Source organism: Diceros bicornis, chromosome X (assembly GCF_020826845.1).
Source record: "Diceros bicornis minor isolate mBicDic1 chromosome X, mDicBic1.mat.cur, whole genome shotgun sequence".
Classification (NCBI taxonomy): domain Eukaryota; kingdom Metazoa; phylum Chordata; class Mammalia; order Perissodactyla; family Rhinocerotidae; genus Diceros; species Diceros bicornis.
The window spans coordinates 35,832,689-35,853,207 of NC_080781.1; the positions used below are offsets into that span (position 1 = coordinate 35,832,689).

Genomic DNA, 20,519 nt, shown 5'->3' on the forward strand with positions numbered 1-20,519 from the left:
GGCTGCACCCACTCAGAAGCACTCAGCAGGATGTGGGACAAGTTGTATACATTCCCCAGTCCACACACAGATACATCAACAAAGGCTCTAATGCACAGGGACTTAAATTCAACTTCTGACCAAACGCTGGAAGAATAATAAGCTACCGTGACCCAGGGGCAATTACTAGGAAGCCAGGCTTGAAAATAAAATTGCAAATATCCCTAGCAGTCTGAAAGACTATATGCCGTGCCCAAGATTGCACCCTCTCAGGAATGATTGGAAAGAGAACATCCGAGCTACTAGTCCCTGATTGAACGTGGAACAAAAATGTAGACTCCTTGAACTGTGACGGTATCTTCCAGACCACACACACATCCAATGATAAAGGGTAAAAATCTGACTAGTCAAGGGGACTTAAGCACAACCATTGACCCATAAGGGGATTATGTTGACCCAGGAACAACCTATAGGTAGCCAGGCTAAAAGATAAAAAGGGGAAAGCACTGTGGGTGAGATAGACTTCACAAGGTTAGTGTAGCATAGTCACTATAAAACATAGCAAACAACATCAACCTGGGAGGGAGTGGTATCTGTCTCCAAGTTGCTACAATATATCTAAAATACCTGTATTGCAGCAAAAAAAGGATATGAAGTGTGACCCATACATATACAGACAACTGAAGGGGCCCAGATGGTGGACTTTGCAGACAGATAGTTGAAAGTAGCTATTACAGATATACTCAAGGAACTGAATGAACTCATGTCTAGAAAATTAAAGGAAAGTATCATGACATTGTTTCAGTCGAATATGCCAGTAAAGAGATAGAAACTATTAAAGAAAGAAAGAAAGAAAAGAAAGAAAGAACCAAATGGAAATTCTGGAGTTGAAAAGTACAATAGCCAAAATGAAAATTTCACTACAGGGGCTGAACGGTAGATTTGAGCTGGCAGAAGAAAGAAGCAGTGAATTTGAAGCTAGATCAATAGAGATTATACAGTCTGAACAGAGGAAAAAGGATGAAGAAAAATGAACAGATGCTTAGGGAAATATGGAACACCATTAAGAATGCCAACATACGTGTAATGGGAGTACCAGAAGGATCTGGGGGGAGAGAAAAGGGGGCAGAAAAACATAATTGCTGAAGACTTCCCAAATTCAGTGACAGACATTAACCGCATCCAAGAAGCTCAACTCCAGGTGGGTTAAATGCAGAGAGACCCAGATGCAGACACGTCATAGTGAAAGAGAAAACCTTGAAGGTAGTAAGAGAAAAATGACTCATCGTGCATAAGGAAACCCCAATAAAAATAACAGCTGATTTCTTATGAGAATATTAGAGGCCAGAAACCAATAGGACAACACAGTCAAAGTGCTATGGGCAGGGCAGGAACCTGACAACTAAGATTCTTTTGAAAGTTCAGCAAAACTCTCTTTCAGAAATGAAGGCAAAATAAAGACATTCCCAGATAAACACTGAGAGAATTTGTTGCTTGCAGACTTGCCTTACAAGAAATACTAAGGGAAGTGACACCAGATAATAAGTCAAAGCCGCAGAAAAAAGGAAATTTGGGTATTTCACAAGTATATGGAAATTATATACTCCAAACTAACCAGTGGGTCAAAGAAGAAATGACAGAGCCAGCCCTGATGGCCTAGTGGTTAAAGTTCAGCGGCCCAGGTTCACTTCCTGGTCGCAGAACTCCACCACCCGTCTGTCAGTTGCCATGCTGTGGCAGTGGCTCACATAGAAGAACTAGAGGCTCACATAGAAGAACTTACAACTAAGATATATAACCATGCACTGGGGCTTTGGGGAAGAAAAAATAAAAATGAAAAGAGGAAGATTGGCAACAGACGTTAGCTCAAGGCGAATCTTTCCCTACAAAACAAAACAAAAAAAGAAGTGACAAGTGAAATGAGAATATATGGAGATGAATGAGAAAGAACAGAAAATGCCAAAACTTAGAGTGTTGCTAAATCAGTGCTTAGAGGAAAACTTATACCTCTGAATGCTTGTATTAAAGAAGAAAGCAGGGCCGGCCCGGTGGCGCAAGCGGTTAAGTGCACACGCTCCGCCCCGGCGGTCAGGATTCGCTGGTTCGGGTCCCGGGCGCGCACAGATGCACTGCTTGTCAGGCCGTGCTGTGGCGGCGTCCCGTATAAAGTAGAGGATGTTAGCCCAGGGCCAGTCTTCCTCAGCAAAAAAAGAGGAGGATTGGCAGATGTTAGCACAGGGCTGATCTCCTCACAAAAAAAAAAAAAAAAAAATCAATAACTAATCTCTCACCTTCAGAAACTAGAAAATAGCAAACTAAACCCAAAGCTAGAAGTAGTAAGGAAACAATAAAGATTAGAGTGGAAATAAGTGAAATAAGGAAGAGAAAATCAATGAAACTGAAAGTTGGTTCTTTGAAAAGATCAGCAGAATTGACAAATCTTTAGCTAGGCTGACTAAGAAAATAAGAATCAATTATGAAAATCAAAAATGAGAGGGCAGAGCCGGCCCCGTGGCTTAGCGGTTAAGTGCGTGCGCTCTGCTACTGGCGGCCCAGGTTCAGATCCTGGGCGCGCACCGACACACCGCTTCTCTGGCCATGCTGAGGCTGCGTCCCACATACAGCAACTAGAAGGATGGGCAACTAGGACATACAACTATCTACTGGGGCTTTGCGGGGGGAAAAGAAAAGGAGGAGGATTGGCAATAGATGCTAGCTCGGACATACAACTGTCTACTGGGGCTTTGCGGGGGGGAAAAGAAAAGGAGGAGGATTGGCAATAGATGCTAGCTCAGAGCCGGTGTTCCTCAGCAAAGAGAGGAGGATTAGCATGGATGTTAGCTCAGGGCTGATCTTCCTCACAAAAAAGTAAATAAATAAATAAAACTTAAAAAAAAAAAAAGGAATGTCTATTAATCAGGGCTAATCTTCCTCACAAAAAAATAAATAAATAAAACTTAAAAAAAAAAGGAATGTCTTAAAAAAAAATGAGAGGGCATCACTACCAACCTTACAAAAATAGAAAATATAAGAGAATACCATATTACTTTTTTTTTTTTTTTCTTGTGAGCAGGACTAGCCCTGAGCTAATATCCAATGCCAATCCTCCCCTTTTTTCTTGAGGAAGAGTGGCCCTGAGCTAACATCCATGCTCATCTTTCTCTACTTTATGTGGGATGCCGCCACAGCATGGCTTACCAAGTGGTGCGTTGGTGCACGCCCAGGATCTGAACCTGCGGACCCCAGGCCGCCGAAGCGGAGTGCGAGCACCTAACCGCTTGCGCCACCAGGCCGGCCCCCTGGAGAATACCACATTACTGAAATCGACTCAAGAAGCAGTTAAAAATCTGAGTAGATGTAACAAGTAAAGATTGAATTAGTAATCAAAAAATGTTCTCACAAAGAAAAACCCAGAACCAAATTGCTTCATTGGTGAATTTTACTGAACATTTAAAGAATTAATATTGATCCTTCACAAGTTCTTTGAAGAAAAAAGAGGAATACTTCCTGACTCACTCTGTGAAGCCCTTATTACCCTGATACCAAAATAATACAAAGATATCAGAAGGAAACTACAGCTCAATGTCCCTTGTGAAAATAGACCCCCCCCCCAAAAAAAGAAAAAGAATCCAGCAACATATAAAAAGGATCGTGCACTATGACCAAATGGAATGTATCACTGGATCACGATGTTGATTTGACACTCAAAAGTCAATTGTAATATAGCATATTAATAGACTAAAAGGACAAAAAGTATGTGATCTTTTCAGTAAACGCAGAACAAGCATTTGACAAAATCTAACGCCTTTCATTATAAAAATGTTCAGCAAACTAGGAATAGAAAGGAACTTTCTCAACCTGATAAAGGGCGCCTTGAAAAACCCACAGCTAACGTCATACTTAATGGTGCAAGACTGGCTACTTTACCCCTAGATCAGGAATGAGACAAGAATGTCTGCTCTAGTCACTTCTGTTTAACATTCTACTGGAGATTCTAGCCAGGGCAACTAGGCAAGGAAAGGAAATAAGCATCCAGATTAGAAAAGAAATAATGTTAATCATAAATAACATTTTGTGTACAGAAAATCCTAAAGAATCCACTAAAATCTATTAAAACTCATAAGAATTCAGCTAGGTTGCAAGAATTAAGATCAATATACAAAAATCAATTGTATTTCTACACACTAGCAATGAACAACCTGAAAATGAAATTAAGAAAACAGTTCCATTTACGATAGCTCTGAAAAGAATAAGGAATAAATTGAACAAAAGTACAGAACTTGTACACTGAAAACTAGAAAGCAACATTATTGATGGAAATTAAAGATCTAAAAAAATGGAAAAACATCCGCTTTTCATGGAATGGAAGACTTAATATTGTTAAGATGGCAATACTCTGTAAGTCGACCTACAGATTCAACATAATCCCTGTAAAAATCCCATAATTTTTTCTTTTTACAGAAATTGACAAGCTGATTCTAAAAATCATGGAAATGCAAGAGACCCTAATTGCCAAAACAATCTTGATGATAAAAACCAAAGTTGGCTGACTCATACTTCCTGATTTCAAAACTTACTACAAAACAACACTAATTAAGGCAGTGTGGTCCTGACTTAAGGATAGATGTATGCATCAATGGACTATAATTGACAGTCCAGAAATAAACCATTATGTTTATGGTCAATTGATTTTTTTAAGGGTGCCAAGAATATTCAGTGGTAAAGAAATAATCTCTTTCATAAATGTTGCTGGAAAAACTGGATACCTACATCTAAAAGAATGAAGTTGAATCCCTTGCCTCACACCATGCACAAAAATTAACTCGAAATGGATCTTAGACTTAAAAGTATAAAACTCTTAGAAAAAAATACAGGAAGAAATCTTTGTGGCCTTGGGTTAGGCAAAGCAAAATTGTTGGGGGAGGGGGGAAGTGATATATTGGGCTACCTCAAAATTAAGAGAAAAATAGTAACTTTACAGTGAAGAAACCTGGTGGAAACCACCTTGATCAAATGATCAGAGTTAACATGAATACTGCCACAAAGTGACATTATGTTCCTACTGATAATCCTGCAAACAATACCATCGAGAAAGTAAAATGACAACCCAAGAATGGGAGAAGATATCTGCAAATCATGTATCTGATAAGGGACTTCTATTCAGAATATATAAGAACTCTCACAACTCAACAATTAAAAGACAACCCAATTAAGAAATGTGCAGAGGATCTGTATAGATATTTCTCCAAAGATGTATATATGGCCAATAGGCACATTCAAAAATGCTCAATCTGGGCCGGCCCCATGGCTTAGCGGTTAAGTGTGCGCGCTCCGCTACTGGTGGCCTGGGTTCAGATCTTGGGCGCGCACGGACACACTGCTTGTCTGGCCATGCTGAGGCCGCGTCCCACATACAGCAACTAGAAGGATGTGCAGCTATGACATACAACTATCTACTGGGGCTTTGGGCCGGGGGGGAAAGAGGGGCGTTGGCAATAGATGTTAGCTCAGAGCTGGTCTTCCTCAGCAAAAAAAAAAAAGATTAGCATGGATGTTAGCTCAGGGCTGATCTTCCTCACAAAAAAAATGTTCAATATCATGAGTTATTAGGGAAATGCAAATCAAAACCACAGTGAGATATTAGATACCTACTATGATGACAAAAATAAAGACAACAGCAAGTGCTGGCAAGGATGTGGAGAAATTGGAGCCTTCTATACGTTGCTTTTGAGGTTGTAAAGTGGCACAGCCACCTTACTAAACAGGTTGCAGTTCCTCAAAATGGTAAATGTAGAATTTACCATATGATCCACTCCTAGTTATATACCCAAGTGAAATGAAAACATAGATCCATGCAGAAACTTGTACATGAATGTTCATAACAGTGTTGTTCATAATAGCCAAAAAGTGGAAACAACCCAAATGTCCATCATTTGATGAATGAATAAATATATCATTTATCCATACAATGAAATACTATTCAGCAATAAAAAGAATGCTGCAGCATGGATGAACCCTGAAAAACATTTTGCTAAGTGGAAAAAAGCCAGTCAGAAAAGACTACATATTATATGATACCATTTATATGAAATGTCTCAAATAGACTAAGGGCTGGGGACAAGAGAAAATGGGGAATGACTGTGCAGGATTTCTTTTTGAGGTGATGAAAAATCTTGTAAAAGTAGATCGTGATGGTGGTTACACAGCTCTGACTATACTAAACACCATTCAATTGTACATTTTAAATGCGTGGATTTTATGGTATTTCAACTGTGTCAGTAAAGGTGCTTTTTTAAAGGGGAACTTTCTCTTTTATAATAGGTTCTGAAATGGACTCGACAACGTGCAGTTTATAATGACAAGAAACAGTTTATGTTTACCTTAGCTGTAGACACTTGAGTTCATTTAGTCTCATCTAATTTCTGCTGCTATTTTCGGTGGGATATCTACTAGCTAGGCAGTGTGAATAAGAAATGGATCATTCTCTTCATTTGACTGCCAACTAATCACAGTATTTGTTTGGTGCTGAAGGTTTATAAGGAAAACCAACCATCTTCTTTATGTTTTTACAGCCGGGAAGCTTCTCTGTAGCAAAGTTTGGGCCTCTCCATTCCTATTTAGCATAGAGGGATCTTCATATTTCTTGACTTTTGGCTTTCATTGCATGTTTTTAAAATTCTTCCCTGTTTTCAGAGTCCCAGTTCTTGAAAAGTGCTGGCACCTAAATAAAAAAGGGGGGATGCTGAAACTAGTGGGTAAGAGTTTGATAAGAAACAAGATATTTACATAGTCTCAAAGTATCTCCTCACAAATTACTTATTGATTATGAAGACAAAAATAGTAACCTTACAGTGGAAACACCTGTTGAAAACCACTTTGACCAAGTTATCAAAGTTAACGTTAAGAATATTGCCACATGGGGCTGGCCCCGTGGCTTAGCGGTTAAGTGTGCGCGCTCCGCTACTGGCGGCCTGGGTTGGGATCCCGGGTGCGCACCGACGCACCGCTTCTCCGGCCATGCTGAGGCCACGTCCCACATAAAGCAACTAGGATGTGCACCTATGACATACAACTATCTACTGGGGCTTTGGGGGAAAAAAAAAAAGGAGGAGGATTGGCAATAGATGTTAGCTCAGAGCCGGTCTTCCTCAGCAAAAAAGGGAGGATTAGCATGGATGTTAGCTGATCTTCCTCACAAAAAAAAAAAAAAAAAGAATATTGCCACAAAGTGAGATGATGTTCATTCTGATAATGATACACGGAGGAGGCCATATGGTCACTTCTGTGGTATTCTTTGCCAAAATGCCTAGCCTGAATCTAATCATGTGGAAGCATCACAGAACCCCAAATTAAGCAATATGCAACCAAATTGGCTCATGCTTTTCTCAAGTCAAGAAACACAAAGAGAGGATGTGATGAATTAAAGAAGGATAAAAAGTCACGACAACTAAATACAATGTGTATTTAATATGGGATGTGGAGAAAGGAAAGCGTAAATGGACATTATTGAGAGAATTAAAATTTTCTGGAGGTATTTTGGGTTGTCTTAAGTTGGGGAGGGTGGTTGGGCTAGGATCCTGCTATATATCCTAAAGATACACAGGACAGTTCTGCAGAACAAAGAATTATCCATCCCAAAATGTCAATAGTGTGCTGTTGAGAAACCTTGGGTTAGATAATAGTATTGTATCAGTGTAAATTTGATAAGTATACTATGGTTATGTAAAAGAATGTCTTTGTTATTCAGAAATATTGAAGTATTTAGGAGTAAAGGGACATGTCTTCAATTCTTAAATGGTTTAGAAACTTAACACACGTTAAGTGGCAACTAAGGAAGCAAATGGGGCAAAATGTAAACAACTGGTGAATATGGATAAAGATTATAAGGGGATTTTTATATTTTTGAAACTTAAGTTTGAAATTATTAAAATTTAGCATTTCTCCTAAAAAAGAACCTGCCAAGTAAACAAAACTGTGCATAAACTCCTTGTTTAAAAAGAAAAAAAAAAGGCAGCTGAACTCTATTGTTTATTCAGATACTTCAAGACTAGTGCTCTGAAAAAGAAGTTTTCTGCAGAGTAGAGTAGAATTTTATATTCTATCCGGTTTCTTGAGAAAACTTCTTGTGAAGTAATGCTTCAGGTCTTGAACCTTGTTGAAATTGACTTTCATGAAAGTAGACTATGTGTTTAGGACTTTTGGTAGATGGCAATATATGTGGAAGTAGAAGGTAGGTAGTTATAATATAGTGGGCTTGTTTTTTTTACCAAAGCATCAAAAGTAGATGTTTCTAGACATTGTAAATGTTCCATCTTTACTACATGTCAAGATTTTGTTCCGAGAAGAAACCTGACTGCTTTTTCGGTTTTGGGGTTTTTTTTTTTTTGCTGAGGAAGATTTGCCCTGAGCTAACATCGCTGCCAGTCTTCCTCTTCTTGTATGTGAGCCACTGCTGCAGCATGGCCACTGACAGATGAGTGGTGTAGGTCCGCACCTGGGAGCAGGACCTGGGCCACCGAAGCGGAGCACGCCAAACTTAAGCACTAGGCCACTGGGGCTGGCCCGAAACCTTACTAGTTTTGAAGACTTTGATTACCTTGACTATTTCCAGAGGGTCTCATACAATTAGAAGTCTATGACACTAGCACACATAGGGTCCAGGATCTGGTATGGAAATGTTAGTAATTAATATTAAAGGGAAATTACACAATTTCTTATTCCTCCATAACGTGCCTCAACTTTCTGGAAGAAATGTCAGTGATTCCCAAGTGGTTGACAGCAATTGTCAGAGCAATTGCTTCAGCTTTCTTGTGCTCCAGGCCACAAATCAACTTGACCATTTCTGGGTCATACAGCTTTTTCCAATAAAATTAAAAAAATGAAAAACTGTCCATAGTATTTTTAGGACAATAGGTGCTTTTTAAGTTTTTTTTGCTGCCGTCTTTCATTGCAAACTTTTTCACCCATTGTACGCTGTATTGAAAGTAAAACCAAAGAGTTTACTAGCTTTGTTTTATTTTTTAATTCTTTTTATAAAGGAATTTCCAACTGAAAGGGTAGATTTTCTTGCATTTCTGTCTGAAACTTGCGTAACATGCTGATGGTAATAACTGTTATTGTAACTTTATTATATAGAGTAGCATCTTGTGTTACTCTAACTTCCTAGGTAGAAATTAGTAATATAATTTATTTTTATAACAATATTTTTTTCCTCCATAATGACAGTTTTCAGTATAACAGGAAGGAAATTGAAGAAAAAGCTTTATCTTAGTGATTAGTTTATGTTCACAGACCCCTCAGGTCAGTCTTAGGCTGTGATCAGAAATTGCTTCGTTGTGTATGAAGATTGGGTGAAGGGGTTGTGATGAAGAATTATTTGACAGCACATTTTTTTTTTTTTAATTTTTTTTTTTTTAATTTTTGAGGAGATCAGCCCTGAGCTAACATCCGCCAATCCTCCTCTTTTTTTTGCTGAGGAAGACGGCCCTGGGCTAACATCGGTGCCTATCTTCCTCCACTTTATATGGGACGCCGCCACAGCATGGCTTACCAAGCAGTGCGTCGGTGCGCGCCCGGGATCTGAACCAGCGAACCCCGGGCCGCCGCAGCGGAGCGCGCGCACTTAACCGCTTGCGCCACCGGGCCGGCCCCAGCACATTTTTTTTTTTAAAGAGTCTATTTATTTATTTTGTTTTTGTGAGGAAGATCAGCCCTGAGCTAACATCCGTGCCAGTCTTCCTCCACTTTATGTGGGACGCCACCACAGCATGACCTGACAAGCGGTGCGTCGTTGCAAGCCCTGGATCCCAACCCAGGCCACTAGCAGCAGAGTGCACGCACTTAACCGCTACGCCATGGGGCCGGCCCTGACAGCACATTTAACAGATCATTTTTTTTTTGGTTGTGTAAAAGGAAAGTTTATTTTTGTGGGGAAAATAGGAGATGGGTAGAAACCACCAGTAATTAATTAGTAGACTTTAGGTTGCCTTTTTTTTTTTTTTTTTTTTGGTGAGGGAGATCAGCTCTGAGCTAACATCCCGTGCTAATCCTCCTCTTTTTGCTGAGGAAGACCAGCTCTGAGCTAACATCTATTGCCAATCCTCCTCCTTTTTTTCTTCCCCAAAGCCCCGGTAGATAACTGTATGTCATAGTTGCACATCCTTCTAGTTGCTGTATGTGGGATGCGGCCTCAGCATGGCCGGAGAAGCGGTGTGTCGGCGCGCTCCCGGGATCCCAACCCAGGCCGCCAGTAGCGGAGCGCGTGCACTTAATCGCCAATCTACTGGGCCAGCCCCAGGTTGCCTTTTAATTATAAAGGATTAATGACTTTTTAACTGGGTTAATTTCCTTTGGTTAAAGTCAGCAGTGATATGGGTATCTATGTGTATAATGCATGCTTTTTCTTAATTTGCAGACCATGAAGACTATGACCCACAAACTGTGAGGCTGGGAAGTAGATATAGTCATGTTCAAGAAGTCCAAGAACGGCTTAACTTCCTTAGGTTTGTTTTAAACAATTAGTGTTACTCTCTTTTTAAGACACAGATAAAGAATGCCAAGTTAATATACTATATAGCTAGGTCTTTGTTAGGTGGCCTTTTTCCCTTGCCACCTTTTATTTTCCAACATGGAAATCATTGCCTAAAAGTCAGAAAACATTTCCCTATGTGTTCATAATTAAATATATTAAAACTATTGGCTGAGTTTTAACTTTTCTTTGCAATATTGGAAATTAAAACTATTGGCTGAGTTTTAACTTTTCTTTGCAATATTGGAAGAGAACACATTTTAAGCTTTGGTATAGACTTCTGGTCTTCTTGTTTGTTTACGCCGAAAATATGTTTATTTTTTAAAGAACAAATTTTCATATTTTGACACAACCAACTAGAGAACCATACTGACTTTAATGATATCATAGACACTAAGGAAATGGGGACAACAAGGCTGCTGGAGCAGCACCCCAAAAGAGTGGTTTGAGTCCCGTTGTGCCTTGTTTATCCTAGCAGTGGCTGACAAAGGCAGTCTGAAGTCATGTGTTAATCATGTTATTCTGATGGGGATGAGGAAAAGATGTTTATTCCCTAAGCTAAAGCTAAATGTAGTCTCAGGCTAGATTTGCTCAGTGATAATTTAGCTTTTAATGATTATACCCTTATAGATTTGAAATTAAAATTTTTGATGGTGAGAGGTTTCTTGTGAATTCAGAAACCACATCATATAGCAAAAGAGCTTATTCAGATCATAAGTGTGCTAAGGGAACTGCCAGATTATCAGTGCTTCAGAAAATCTGTTATGTTTATTATTTTGATACACTGGGGGATTTTCTTCTGGGCTATGTTAATTATGGGCTTAGGTTTATTGAACTATGTGCTTGCTTTCTGGGAAACATTTACATAGGTATTTAAATAATTTTAACTTGAGGAAAAACTCTAGCCACCAGATTTTAAGAAATTTGACATTTGTTTAAAATGAAGTGTTTTGTGTGTGTGTGTTTTGTTTTTCAACCACCTGACTAGAAGGACCTGCCTCCCCAGAATGAGAATCACTGCCATAGTGAGCCATTGTTACCCATTGGCGTGTGTTGTATCCCTTAGATTTCTTAGGACAGAAAAGTGGTTATGAGTCCTTTTGCTATATTCAAGTTTGGAATCAGAGGACCTATTCTAGTTGCTGCTCTATTAGTGCCTAGCTACATGACCTATAGCAGCTCACTCAAGGGAAAAGAACCTAACTTTACCCACTGTACGTTTGACCTGTGTTAACCTTTACATTTGCATTGAATCCTCATAGCAATGCAGTGAGGGAGGTATTATGCCCATTTGATTAATGAGAAAGCTGAGATTCACATGCTTGTTTGAAATCACATAGCCAGTATGTAATGGTGTTGCACTGCTCAACCAAATCAATCTGACTTCGAAGTCTGTGCTCTATTAGACTAGTGATTTTTCAAACCTACCTTGGAGCTTTAGGCTTCTAAGGAGCTTCCTCCAAGATTTCTGAACAAGCAGTGGGAGTTTTATTCCCATTTCTCCTTTCTTTCCTCCTCCCAACAACTGGAGCAGCTCTGCTTTTATTTTATACATCAGACTTCCGAATGGAATTTTTGCTTGAAAAAAATTTTCTGCTGTTGTCTTTGAAAAAAAAACTACTACTACTAAACTTAGAAAACAACTGCATTTTATCATTACATTGGACCTCAGTTTCTTATGTATAAGTTAGAGGTAGCAAGGTTAGGTAGGACTATGTGCTAGAAGCCTTCTTCAGGCTCAACAATCCTGTGAAAATATCAAAGACCCTAGGATTGAGATCCCAAAATGCTTTGAAATGGAGAGGGAATCTATTGACATTAAATACCTGCTCCATACTCTGTAACTGGGCATGGAGCCACCATAATGTTAGCTAAAAATTACGTGTTATTCAGAATAAAATGAGGTGTTCCTCTTTCTTTGTCATTCAGAGATAATGACAGACATGGTGGGTGGATGAATGCTGAAAGAAATAGAAAACTTAGTGAAGAAGGAGACTGTAGTTGTAACAATTCACCTTCATTACTGTCTTATTTTAATGACCAAACCAACAGTCACAAAACTAAGAAGACCCTAGAGAATATCACTGAATAATGGATAAGCCTCCTGTTGACTATTGACATAAAAAGTTTAAATCATATGTAGGTTATTCTGTTTAATGTGGCCAGGTACTTAGTGATGGATATTAGATCATCATAAAGTAACAATTTTAACTCCTGAATGTTAATGAGTTGGTATCTGTGAAAGTCGCTTAGAATACCTCATTCTCCAATGATGATATATAAGCAGAATGCTAAAACTCAAAGAACCTATTAAATATACTTTCAAAATGGCTGGTTTCAAAGATTAAACTGTTGAAATTCAAGAAACAAATCTTTTATTCAGTTTAGGTCCAATCATCTAGCAGAGTTCCTGGCACATCGTAGGTGCCCAGTATGTACTTGTTAAATAAATGAATTAACATCTAGTATTTTTTAATACCAGATAAAAGTTGAGAAAAATGTTCTTTTAAGATGTCAATAAGAACTGACATCTGTTTATCTGTAGTTAAAATATAATTGTGATAAATGGATTATTTCATATATATGTATATTTCATGTATATATACACACAGTCTTTCAGGATAAAAATTATGTATATCTAATTGCTAATTTTTTATGTTTTTCCAAGATTTTTATTGAAGGATGGCCAACTGTGGCTATGTGCTCCTCAGGCAAAACAAATATGGAAATGCTTAGCAGAGAATGCAGTTTACCTTTGTGATCGTGAAGCCTGTTTTAAGTGGTATTCCAAGTTGATGGGGGATGAACCAGACTTGGATCCTGATATTAATAAGGACTTCTTTGAAAGTAATGTGCTTCAGCTTGATCCTTCCCTGTTAACTGAAAATGGAATGAAATGTTTTGAGCGATTCTTCAAAGCTGTGAATTGTCGAGAAGGAAAACTAGTAGCAAAAAGGAGAGCCTATATGATGGATGATTTGGAGTTAATAGGATTAGACTACCTTTGGAGGGTAAGTGAAAAGTAGGAACTTTGTAAACAGTTGTATCTGATGTAGTTTTTCAAATAGGTAAGGAATCACAATTTTGCATATAAATTGTATGTATGTATGCTGCTCTGATGCTTGTCCCAGAAGGTGGTGATCATCTTTATCTTATTGTTATGTTATTTGTCATTGGGTTTTTTTTCCTCTCTCTCTCCTTTTCCCTCCCTCTTCTTCTGCCACACTGGTGTTCCTTTTGTCTTGGCTTAGACTCTGTCTATTCCAGATATGTTTAGAAGTGCACTAACCATACAAATCTTTTATGCCTCCCCATGGAAGTTATTGTTTTTCCCTTTTTTTCGTTCACTGTAGATCTGTTTCTTCTTCAGTGTTAATTTTAGGTTATTATACATTTAATACTAATATAAATAGAGGACAGAAGAGAAGACTTAGAAGGGATTATGAGTGTATACTTTATCATCACTGTTTAACTTGATATTTTTAAGTACCTGAGGGAGTAAAATATTATTGTCTATTTAAGGCTCATCTTTCCACCTTTATAGTAGTGTGTATATTAATTGAGATATAATTGACATATAGCATTATTTTAGTTTCAAGTGTACAACATAATGATTCGATATATGTATATATTGCAAAATGATCACAGTAAGTCTAGTTAACATCTGTCACCACACAGTTACAATTATTTTTCCTTGTGATGAGAACTTTTAAGATTTACTCACTTAGCAACTTTCAAATGTGCAGTACAGTATTATTAACTATAGTTGCCATGCTGTATGTTACATCCCTAGGACTTAATTTATTTTATAACTGAAAGTTTGTACCTTTTGACTCCTTTCACCCATTTTGCCACTCCCCACCCCCTGCCTCTGGCAACCACCATCTGTTCTTTGTATCTATGAGTTCAGTTTTTTGTTTGTTTGTGGTTTTATTGTTGTTTTTTAGGTTCCACATATAAGTGAGATCATATGGTATTTGTCTTTCTCTGACTTATTTCACTTAGCATAATGCCCTCAAGGTCCGTTCATGTTGTCGCAATATAGTATAACGTAGTATTCATATTTTAAAAAATCTGATCTGTTAGTAGCATTTTATATTTTTTTTGGGATATGAAATATTTTTCTTGCAAACAGACTAAGATTTTTACTGTGGTATTTGATTGTTCAAACTTTTTCATTAAATAAGCGGTTTTCAACATTTTTAAACAGCAGAAACCCTTTTTAAAAATCAAAATTTACGCAACACTGTAGTTGAAATGAGAAAGGAAAGCCTTTTTTTTTCTGCTCAGTCTCCCTGTGCTTCACCCCTTTCCCCATCCCCAAGCCTATTATAGGGATCAGCTCTAAGACACTTCCTCGAAGCCCTCGAGTTCTGCACATAGTTTGAAAAACACTGATATAGTTAGATGAGTGATAAAGATCTGTAGAAAATAAAGATCTGTAGAAATGGAGTAGGTAGCCCTTTATACTAAACTGTATTTCATGTAATCTTTTCTTTCCTTTTAACCAATTTGAATTCCTCCTTTAATGTCTCACAGCTTGGCTACCAAGGTGTTGAATTCCAAGGTTTTATAGTACTGGTCAAAGCATATTTTATCCTTAGTAAAATGTGTCTTCTATTCTTAAATTCCTTTATTCAAAGACATGAGTTTTGCATTTTTTATTCTTTTTTTTTGGTGTGTTTTCACGCTTAATTTTACTTGATTATCAAAGTCAGTGTACCCTTAAATTAATGAATACTGTATTAAAAGTAACTGAAGGTATGGTTTGAATTGAATTAAACCCATTTTAGTTTGATGCCCAACTGAAATATTTCTCTTTTTTTTTAATTGTGGTAACATTGGTTTATAACATATAAATGTCAGGTATACATCATTATACTTCTATTTCTGCATACATTACATCATGTTCACCACCCAAAGACTAATTACAGCCCATCACCACGTACATGTGGCAAATCATCCCTTTTGCCCTCCTCCTTCCCCCCTTCCCCTCTGGTAAACCACCAGTCCAATCTCTGTCTCTATGTGTTTGTTTTTTGTTGTATTTTGAAATATTTCTTGAGAGGTATTTACACTTGAATCTTTTTGAATCTAGGTGGTGATTCAGAGTAATGATGATATTGCCAGCAGAGCTATAGATCTCCTTAAAGAGATATACACAAACCTTGGTCCAAGGCTACAGGTCAATCAGGTGAGGATTGACATGCATTAAAAGTTCCACAAATTAGAATTCTGATTGAAGAACTCTTTTGCTGATAGGAATTTTTTCTTTAATTCAGAGTTAGCTAGAAATTGTTTTGTTTCATCGTTATTAAAAATATACGTAAAATATTTAGTCCATATTTCTCTCATATAAAACGCTGTCTAAATGAATCTTGTTTTGGTGTTTATCTTGAAATGATTATTTTGATAAGGAGGGCGGATATTCTCAGTCCACCCTCCTTATCTGCGAGTTCTGCATCCATGGATTCAACCAACTACGGATCAAAAGGCCTACGATGGTTGTGTCTGTACTGAACGTGTACAGACTTTTTTTCTTTTCATTATTCCCTAAGCAATACGGAATAACAACTGTTTACATAGCATTAGGTATTATAAGTAACCTGGAGATGATTGAAAGTATACGGGAGGATATGCGTAGGTTATATGGAAATACTATACCATTTTATATAAGGAACTTGAGCATCCACAGATACCAGGGGACAACTGCAATTATGGCAAGAGATTTTGACTGAATGTCTTTTGATTCTGACACCTAATCCTCACGTTCTTTTTTTGAGTATCTAGTTTATACTTGTTAACTTACATAACTCTACCTTCCTTTGACAAAACATCATGTGTTTTATTATCAATATAGACTCTCTGATTAAATGTGATCATGGTTAATTGAGAGCTACCTTTAAATTAGTTGTTGCTGTCGTTAATTGGATTGTTTAAATATATATATATATTTAATATTTACATTTCAAAGCAACTTGAACTGTATTTGGCTCATTATTTGTAGGTGGTGATCCATGAAGACTTCATTCAGTCTTGCTTTGATCGTTTGAAAGCCTCCTATGACACATTGTGTGTTTTGGATGGTGACAAGGACAGTATTAATTGTGCAAGACAGGAAGCTGTTCGAATGGTTCGAGTATTAACTGTGTTAAGAGAGTATATAAATGAATGTGACAGTGATTATCACGAGGAAAGAACAATTCTACCTATGTCAAGGTTTGTGGATAACTGATCTACTAGTGCTGTTTTCTTAATTATTTGGTATTTTCCTAGCCATTTAATTTTCAAAAAGTGACCATGTAGAGGAAAAAGGAGAGTGGGGAAACTTTTTGTTTTTGAAAATGTTGGTATCTTGGCCATTAAAAACATTTGCATCTTATAGAATTTTTTTTTAATAGTAGATCTTTGTTCGTTTTCCAGGATCTGTTTTGTGTTTGTTTGTTGTTGTTTTTTTGGTAGGGCATTCTTACTCATTAAGTCTAGTTTCCTCTTTTTATTCTTTTTTTGCCATTGACTTTATTGCCCGTTAAGTGTTGTCAGGGATATTTTGCAGTTGAAGCGTTTTGATGCAGTTCCTTTACACCATTAAAAATAATAGCATAGTCAGATTGGAAAGTAATTGGAAAGAACTCTAAAGCCACTTTGAGAGATAGCCAATATAGCAAGAAATATTTTCAAATGGTCTACTAACATTTCTCTTAAGGTCTCACTATTTAGTAATTTAAATAGTATTTATAATTTAGACATGTCTATAGAATGAGTGCCATTAGTATTTATTTTAAAAGAGTTCATGAAATTATTTAAAGTTGCTCCTTGAATATCATTTTTGTCTTCTGTATCTTACCTGCACGAAGATAATATGCCAACATAAACATCATTTTGGGGGATGAATTTTGATATTAAGAATTTTTCAGAAAAAAATGTACATCTTAGCATTTTTGTTGATAGTCTCAAGATGGAAGTTTTATCTTTCACATTTAAAAATAGTGAGTTGGGGGGACAGCCCCATGGTCTAGTGGTTAAGTTTGGTGTGCTCCGCTTTGGTGACCCAGGTTCACAGATTCGGATCCTGGGTGCAGACCTACACCACTCATCAGCCATGCTGTGGTGGTCTCCCATATACAAAATAGAGGAAGATTGGCACGGGTGTTGGCTTGGGCAAATCTTCCTCAAGCACAAAAGAGGAAGAGTGGCAACAGATGTGGGCTCAGGGCGAATCTTCTTCGCCAAAAAAGAAAAAAAAATAGTGAGTTGAGCTTTTATAGCATAAAAATATTGGAGTGTTATTCTTGTCTCTGTTTTAATTTCTTAAAACTCAGACACCTCATTTTCTGCAACCATAGGTACAGGAGTAACAACAATGGAATATGATTGTTGTGTTTTGAAGATTACTTATAATGTTTGTAGTTAAAAGGAGCAGTAAATTTTTTTTCAAGAGCCTAAAAATAATAAATATCCTTAACTTAGTTTCTCTTGTTTAATAAGAAAATACTCAGTATTAAATTCCTAGCTTTATTTTCTTTGCAAGAAGATTTGAAAGTGGGCTGAATATGATGATGTTTTACCCTTTTTTCCTGCAGAGCTTTCCGTGGTAAACACCTCTCTTTTATAGTTCGATTTCCAAACCAGGGCAGACAGGTTGATGACTTGGACGTATGGTCTCATACAAATGATACAATCGGTTCAGTACGGCGATATATTCTCAATCGTATTAAAGCCAATGTAGCCCATACAAAAATTGAGCTCTTTGTGGGTGGTGAACTGATAGATCCTGCAGATGATAGAAAATTGATTGGACAATTAAACTTAAAAGATAAATCAGTAAGTATCTATAATTAACTTTTCAAGAAAATCAAACCTGAGACTATTTTTCATTTCACTAGTCAAGTTTCATTCAATAAATGTTAACTGAGCATCTGTTATGTGTGAGGCTCTGTATTAGGTGTTTGGATTATAGCACTAAATAAGACAGGCATCATGGTACCTACAATATAGTAGAGGAAAGGATTTCTGAAAACAAAACTATTTAAGTGGTTATGTTAGACAACACTTATAAATTGTATTTCTAAAAGTATAGCGTGTAGTTTTTTTGTTTATTTGTTGGTATGTCACTAACTTTTGTGTATTTCTCCTTGTCTTTGATACTAACATAGTATATCATTTTCAGCTAATTACAGCCAAACTTACACAAATAAGTTCCAATATGCCTTCAAGCCCTGATAGCTCTTCTGATTCCTCAACTGGGTCTCCTGGAAACCATGGTAATCATTACAGTGATGGTCCTAATCCAGAAGTGGAAAGCTGTTTGCCTGGGGTGGTGAGTAGATAGTTTTGAGCTACTGTATTCAAGGCATTATGCTAGGTTCTTCGAGAACCTAGAATTATATAGAATAGTTATTTTTTGTTGAGGAGCTTATAATTTAATGTGGCAAAATATCAAATAACTATACAGTTAACCATCAACTTCGGAATGGATCCCTCTGAAAGGTGATTTTTAACTTGGTTAAAATTTAAAACGACATTTCCCTGTAGATACAGTATTATTATGTTGACATAAAATTAATCTATTATACAGCTTAATTAACACTATTGAATATATAAATTTAGAAAAATACCGCTGTATTTAATAATACCAGCCACTCCAGTGTCAGAAGGATTGGCTCCCTGCAGCAGTTGGATTAGGAATTTAACTATTAGTGGGCATGGGAGCCTTTTGTATGTACAGAGTCTAACTTGTATGTAGAGTGAAATAGTTTAACAAAGTAGTAAAAGAGCTGTCACACAGAAATTACTGGAGGTGGCTGGATAATGTATTCAGTCTGCATCATGAAGGATTTGTAAAAGTGAGAAGATGCGGAAGGCAGGCCATTTCAGAGAGTGGAAATGACAAAAGCAAAAGTGTGGAGATTAACAAACAAATTTATTTGTGGGCTTTTCTGTGGAGGTGTAATTTACAGGTAAATATTTTGTGTATTTTGCATTCTAGATAATGTCACTACATCCCAGATACATCTCTTTCCTTTGGCAAGTTGCAGACTTAGGTAGCAGCTTAAATATGCCTCCTCTTAGAGATGGAGCAAGAGTACTTATGAAACTTATGCCACCAGGTAAGAATTTTTTTAAAAAATAATAATGTCGATAAAGAACATGCTGGACAATAATGGGATATGTTAGCAAATTCTCTTCCTAGATGGAACATGCTTTGTGGTATAGACCAGAACAGGAGTTGGCAAACTACAGCCCACAGGCCAAATCCAGCCCACTGCCTGTTTTTGTACAGCCAAAGAGCTCAGGATGGTTTTTACATTTTTAAATGGCTGAAGAAAAAAATCAAAAGAATCATATTTTGTGATTCATGAAAATGATATGAAATTTAAATTTTAGTGTCCCTAAAGTTTATTGGTGTACAGCCACTCTCCGTCATTTACATACTGTCTATGGCCTCTTTTATCTTAAAGCAGCAGAGCTCAGTAATTGTGGCAGAGACTATAAGGCTTACAAAATCTTAAATATTTACTGTCTGGCCCTTTACAGAAAAAATTTGCTGACCCCTGGACTGTATTTTAGGTCATGTGTCCTCTATAGCATTGTTCCTTTTTAGTTCCTTAGAAACAACCACTTAACTCTTAACTCCCACATCCTCCCAGTTTTTGTTTGAATTCATATTCAGCATTTACATTTTGAAGAGTGTGTGAAAAGTAGTTCACTGGAATACTGACAGCTTTTTTTCCTGGATTTCATAATTTCTGCTTTTCATTTTTTTGATTTCCCATACACCTATTGGCAATTCTTCCCACATATGCTCTAATAACCTCTGAAAATAATTTTCCATTAATATGTGCATTATATAATCTGTCAGCTCTACTTTTCTTCCTTCTTTCATCTGGTTGTTGGCTACACAGCTACCGTTGGGGGGCTTCTTTCTTCAGCTTTCCTATCGTGTATCCCTATTCACTGGCTCCTATGTCTTGGGCCTTTCTTGAGGTTCTCTCTCATTTTGCTGAAGCAC

At 37.2% G+C, this 20,519-nt stretch overlaps 1 protein-coding gene across 6 annotated transcripts in view; it reads left to right on the top strand.

Annotated features, from left to right (window-relative positions):
- The window catches only part of USP9X (ubiquitin specific peptidase 9 X-linked), a 168,523-nt gene that overhangs the window by 95,311 nt on the left and 52,693 nt on the right, over positions 1-20,519 (top strand). For all 6 annotated transcript variants that reach the window (XM_058535664.1, XM_058535663.1, XM_058535662.1 and 3 more), the window contains exons 15-21: positions 10,394-10,481; positions 13,176-13,518; positions 15,606-15,701; positions 16,515-16,726; positions 18,091-18,331; positions 18,678-18,827; positions 19,497-19,617. In XM_058535664.1, the coding sequence (XP_058391647.1) occupies positions 10,394-10,481; positions 13,176-13,518; positions 15,606-15,701; positions 16,515-16,726; positions 18,091-18,331; positions 18,678-18,827; positions 19,497-19,617 (1,251 nt within the window). The remainder of the gene's footprint in view (positions 1-10,393; positions 10,482-13,175; positions 13,519-15,605; positions 15,702-16,514; positions 16,727-18,090; positions 18,332-18,677; positions 18,828-19,496; positions 19,618-20,519) is intronic.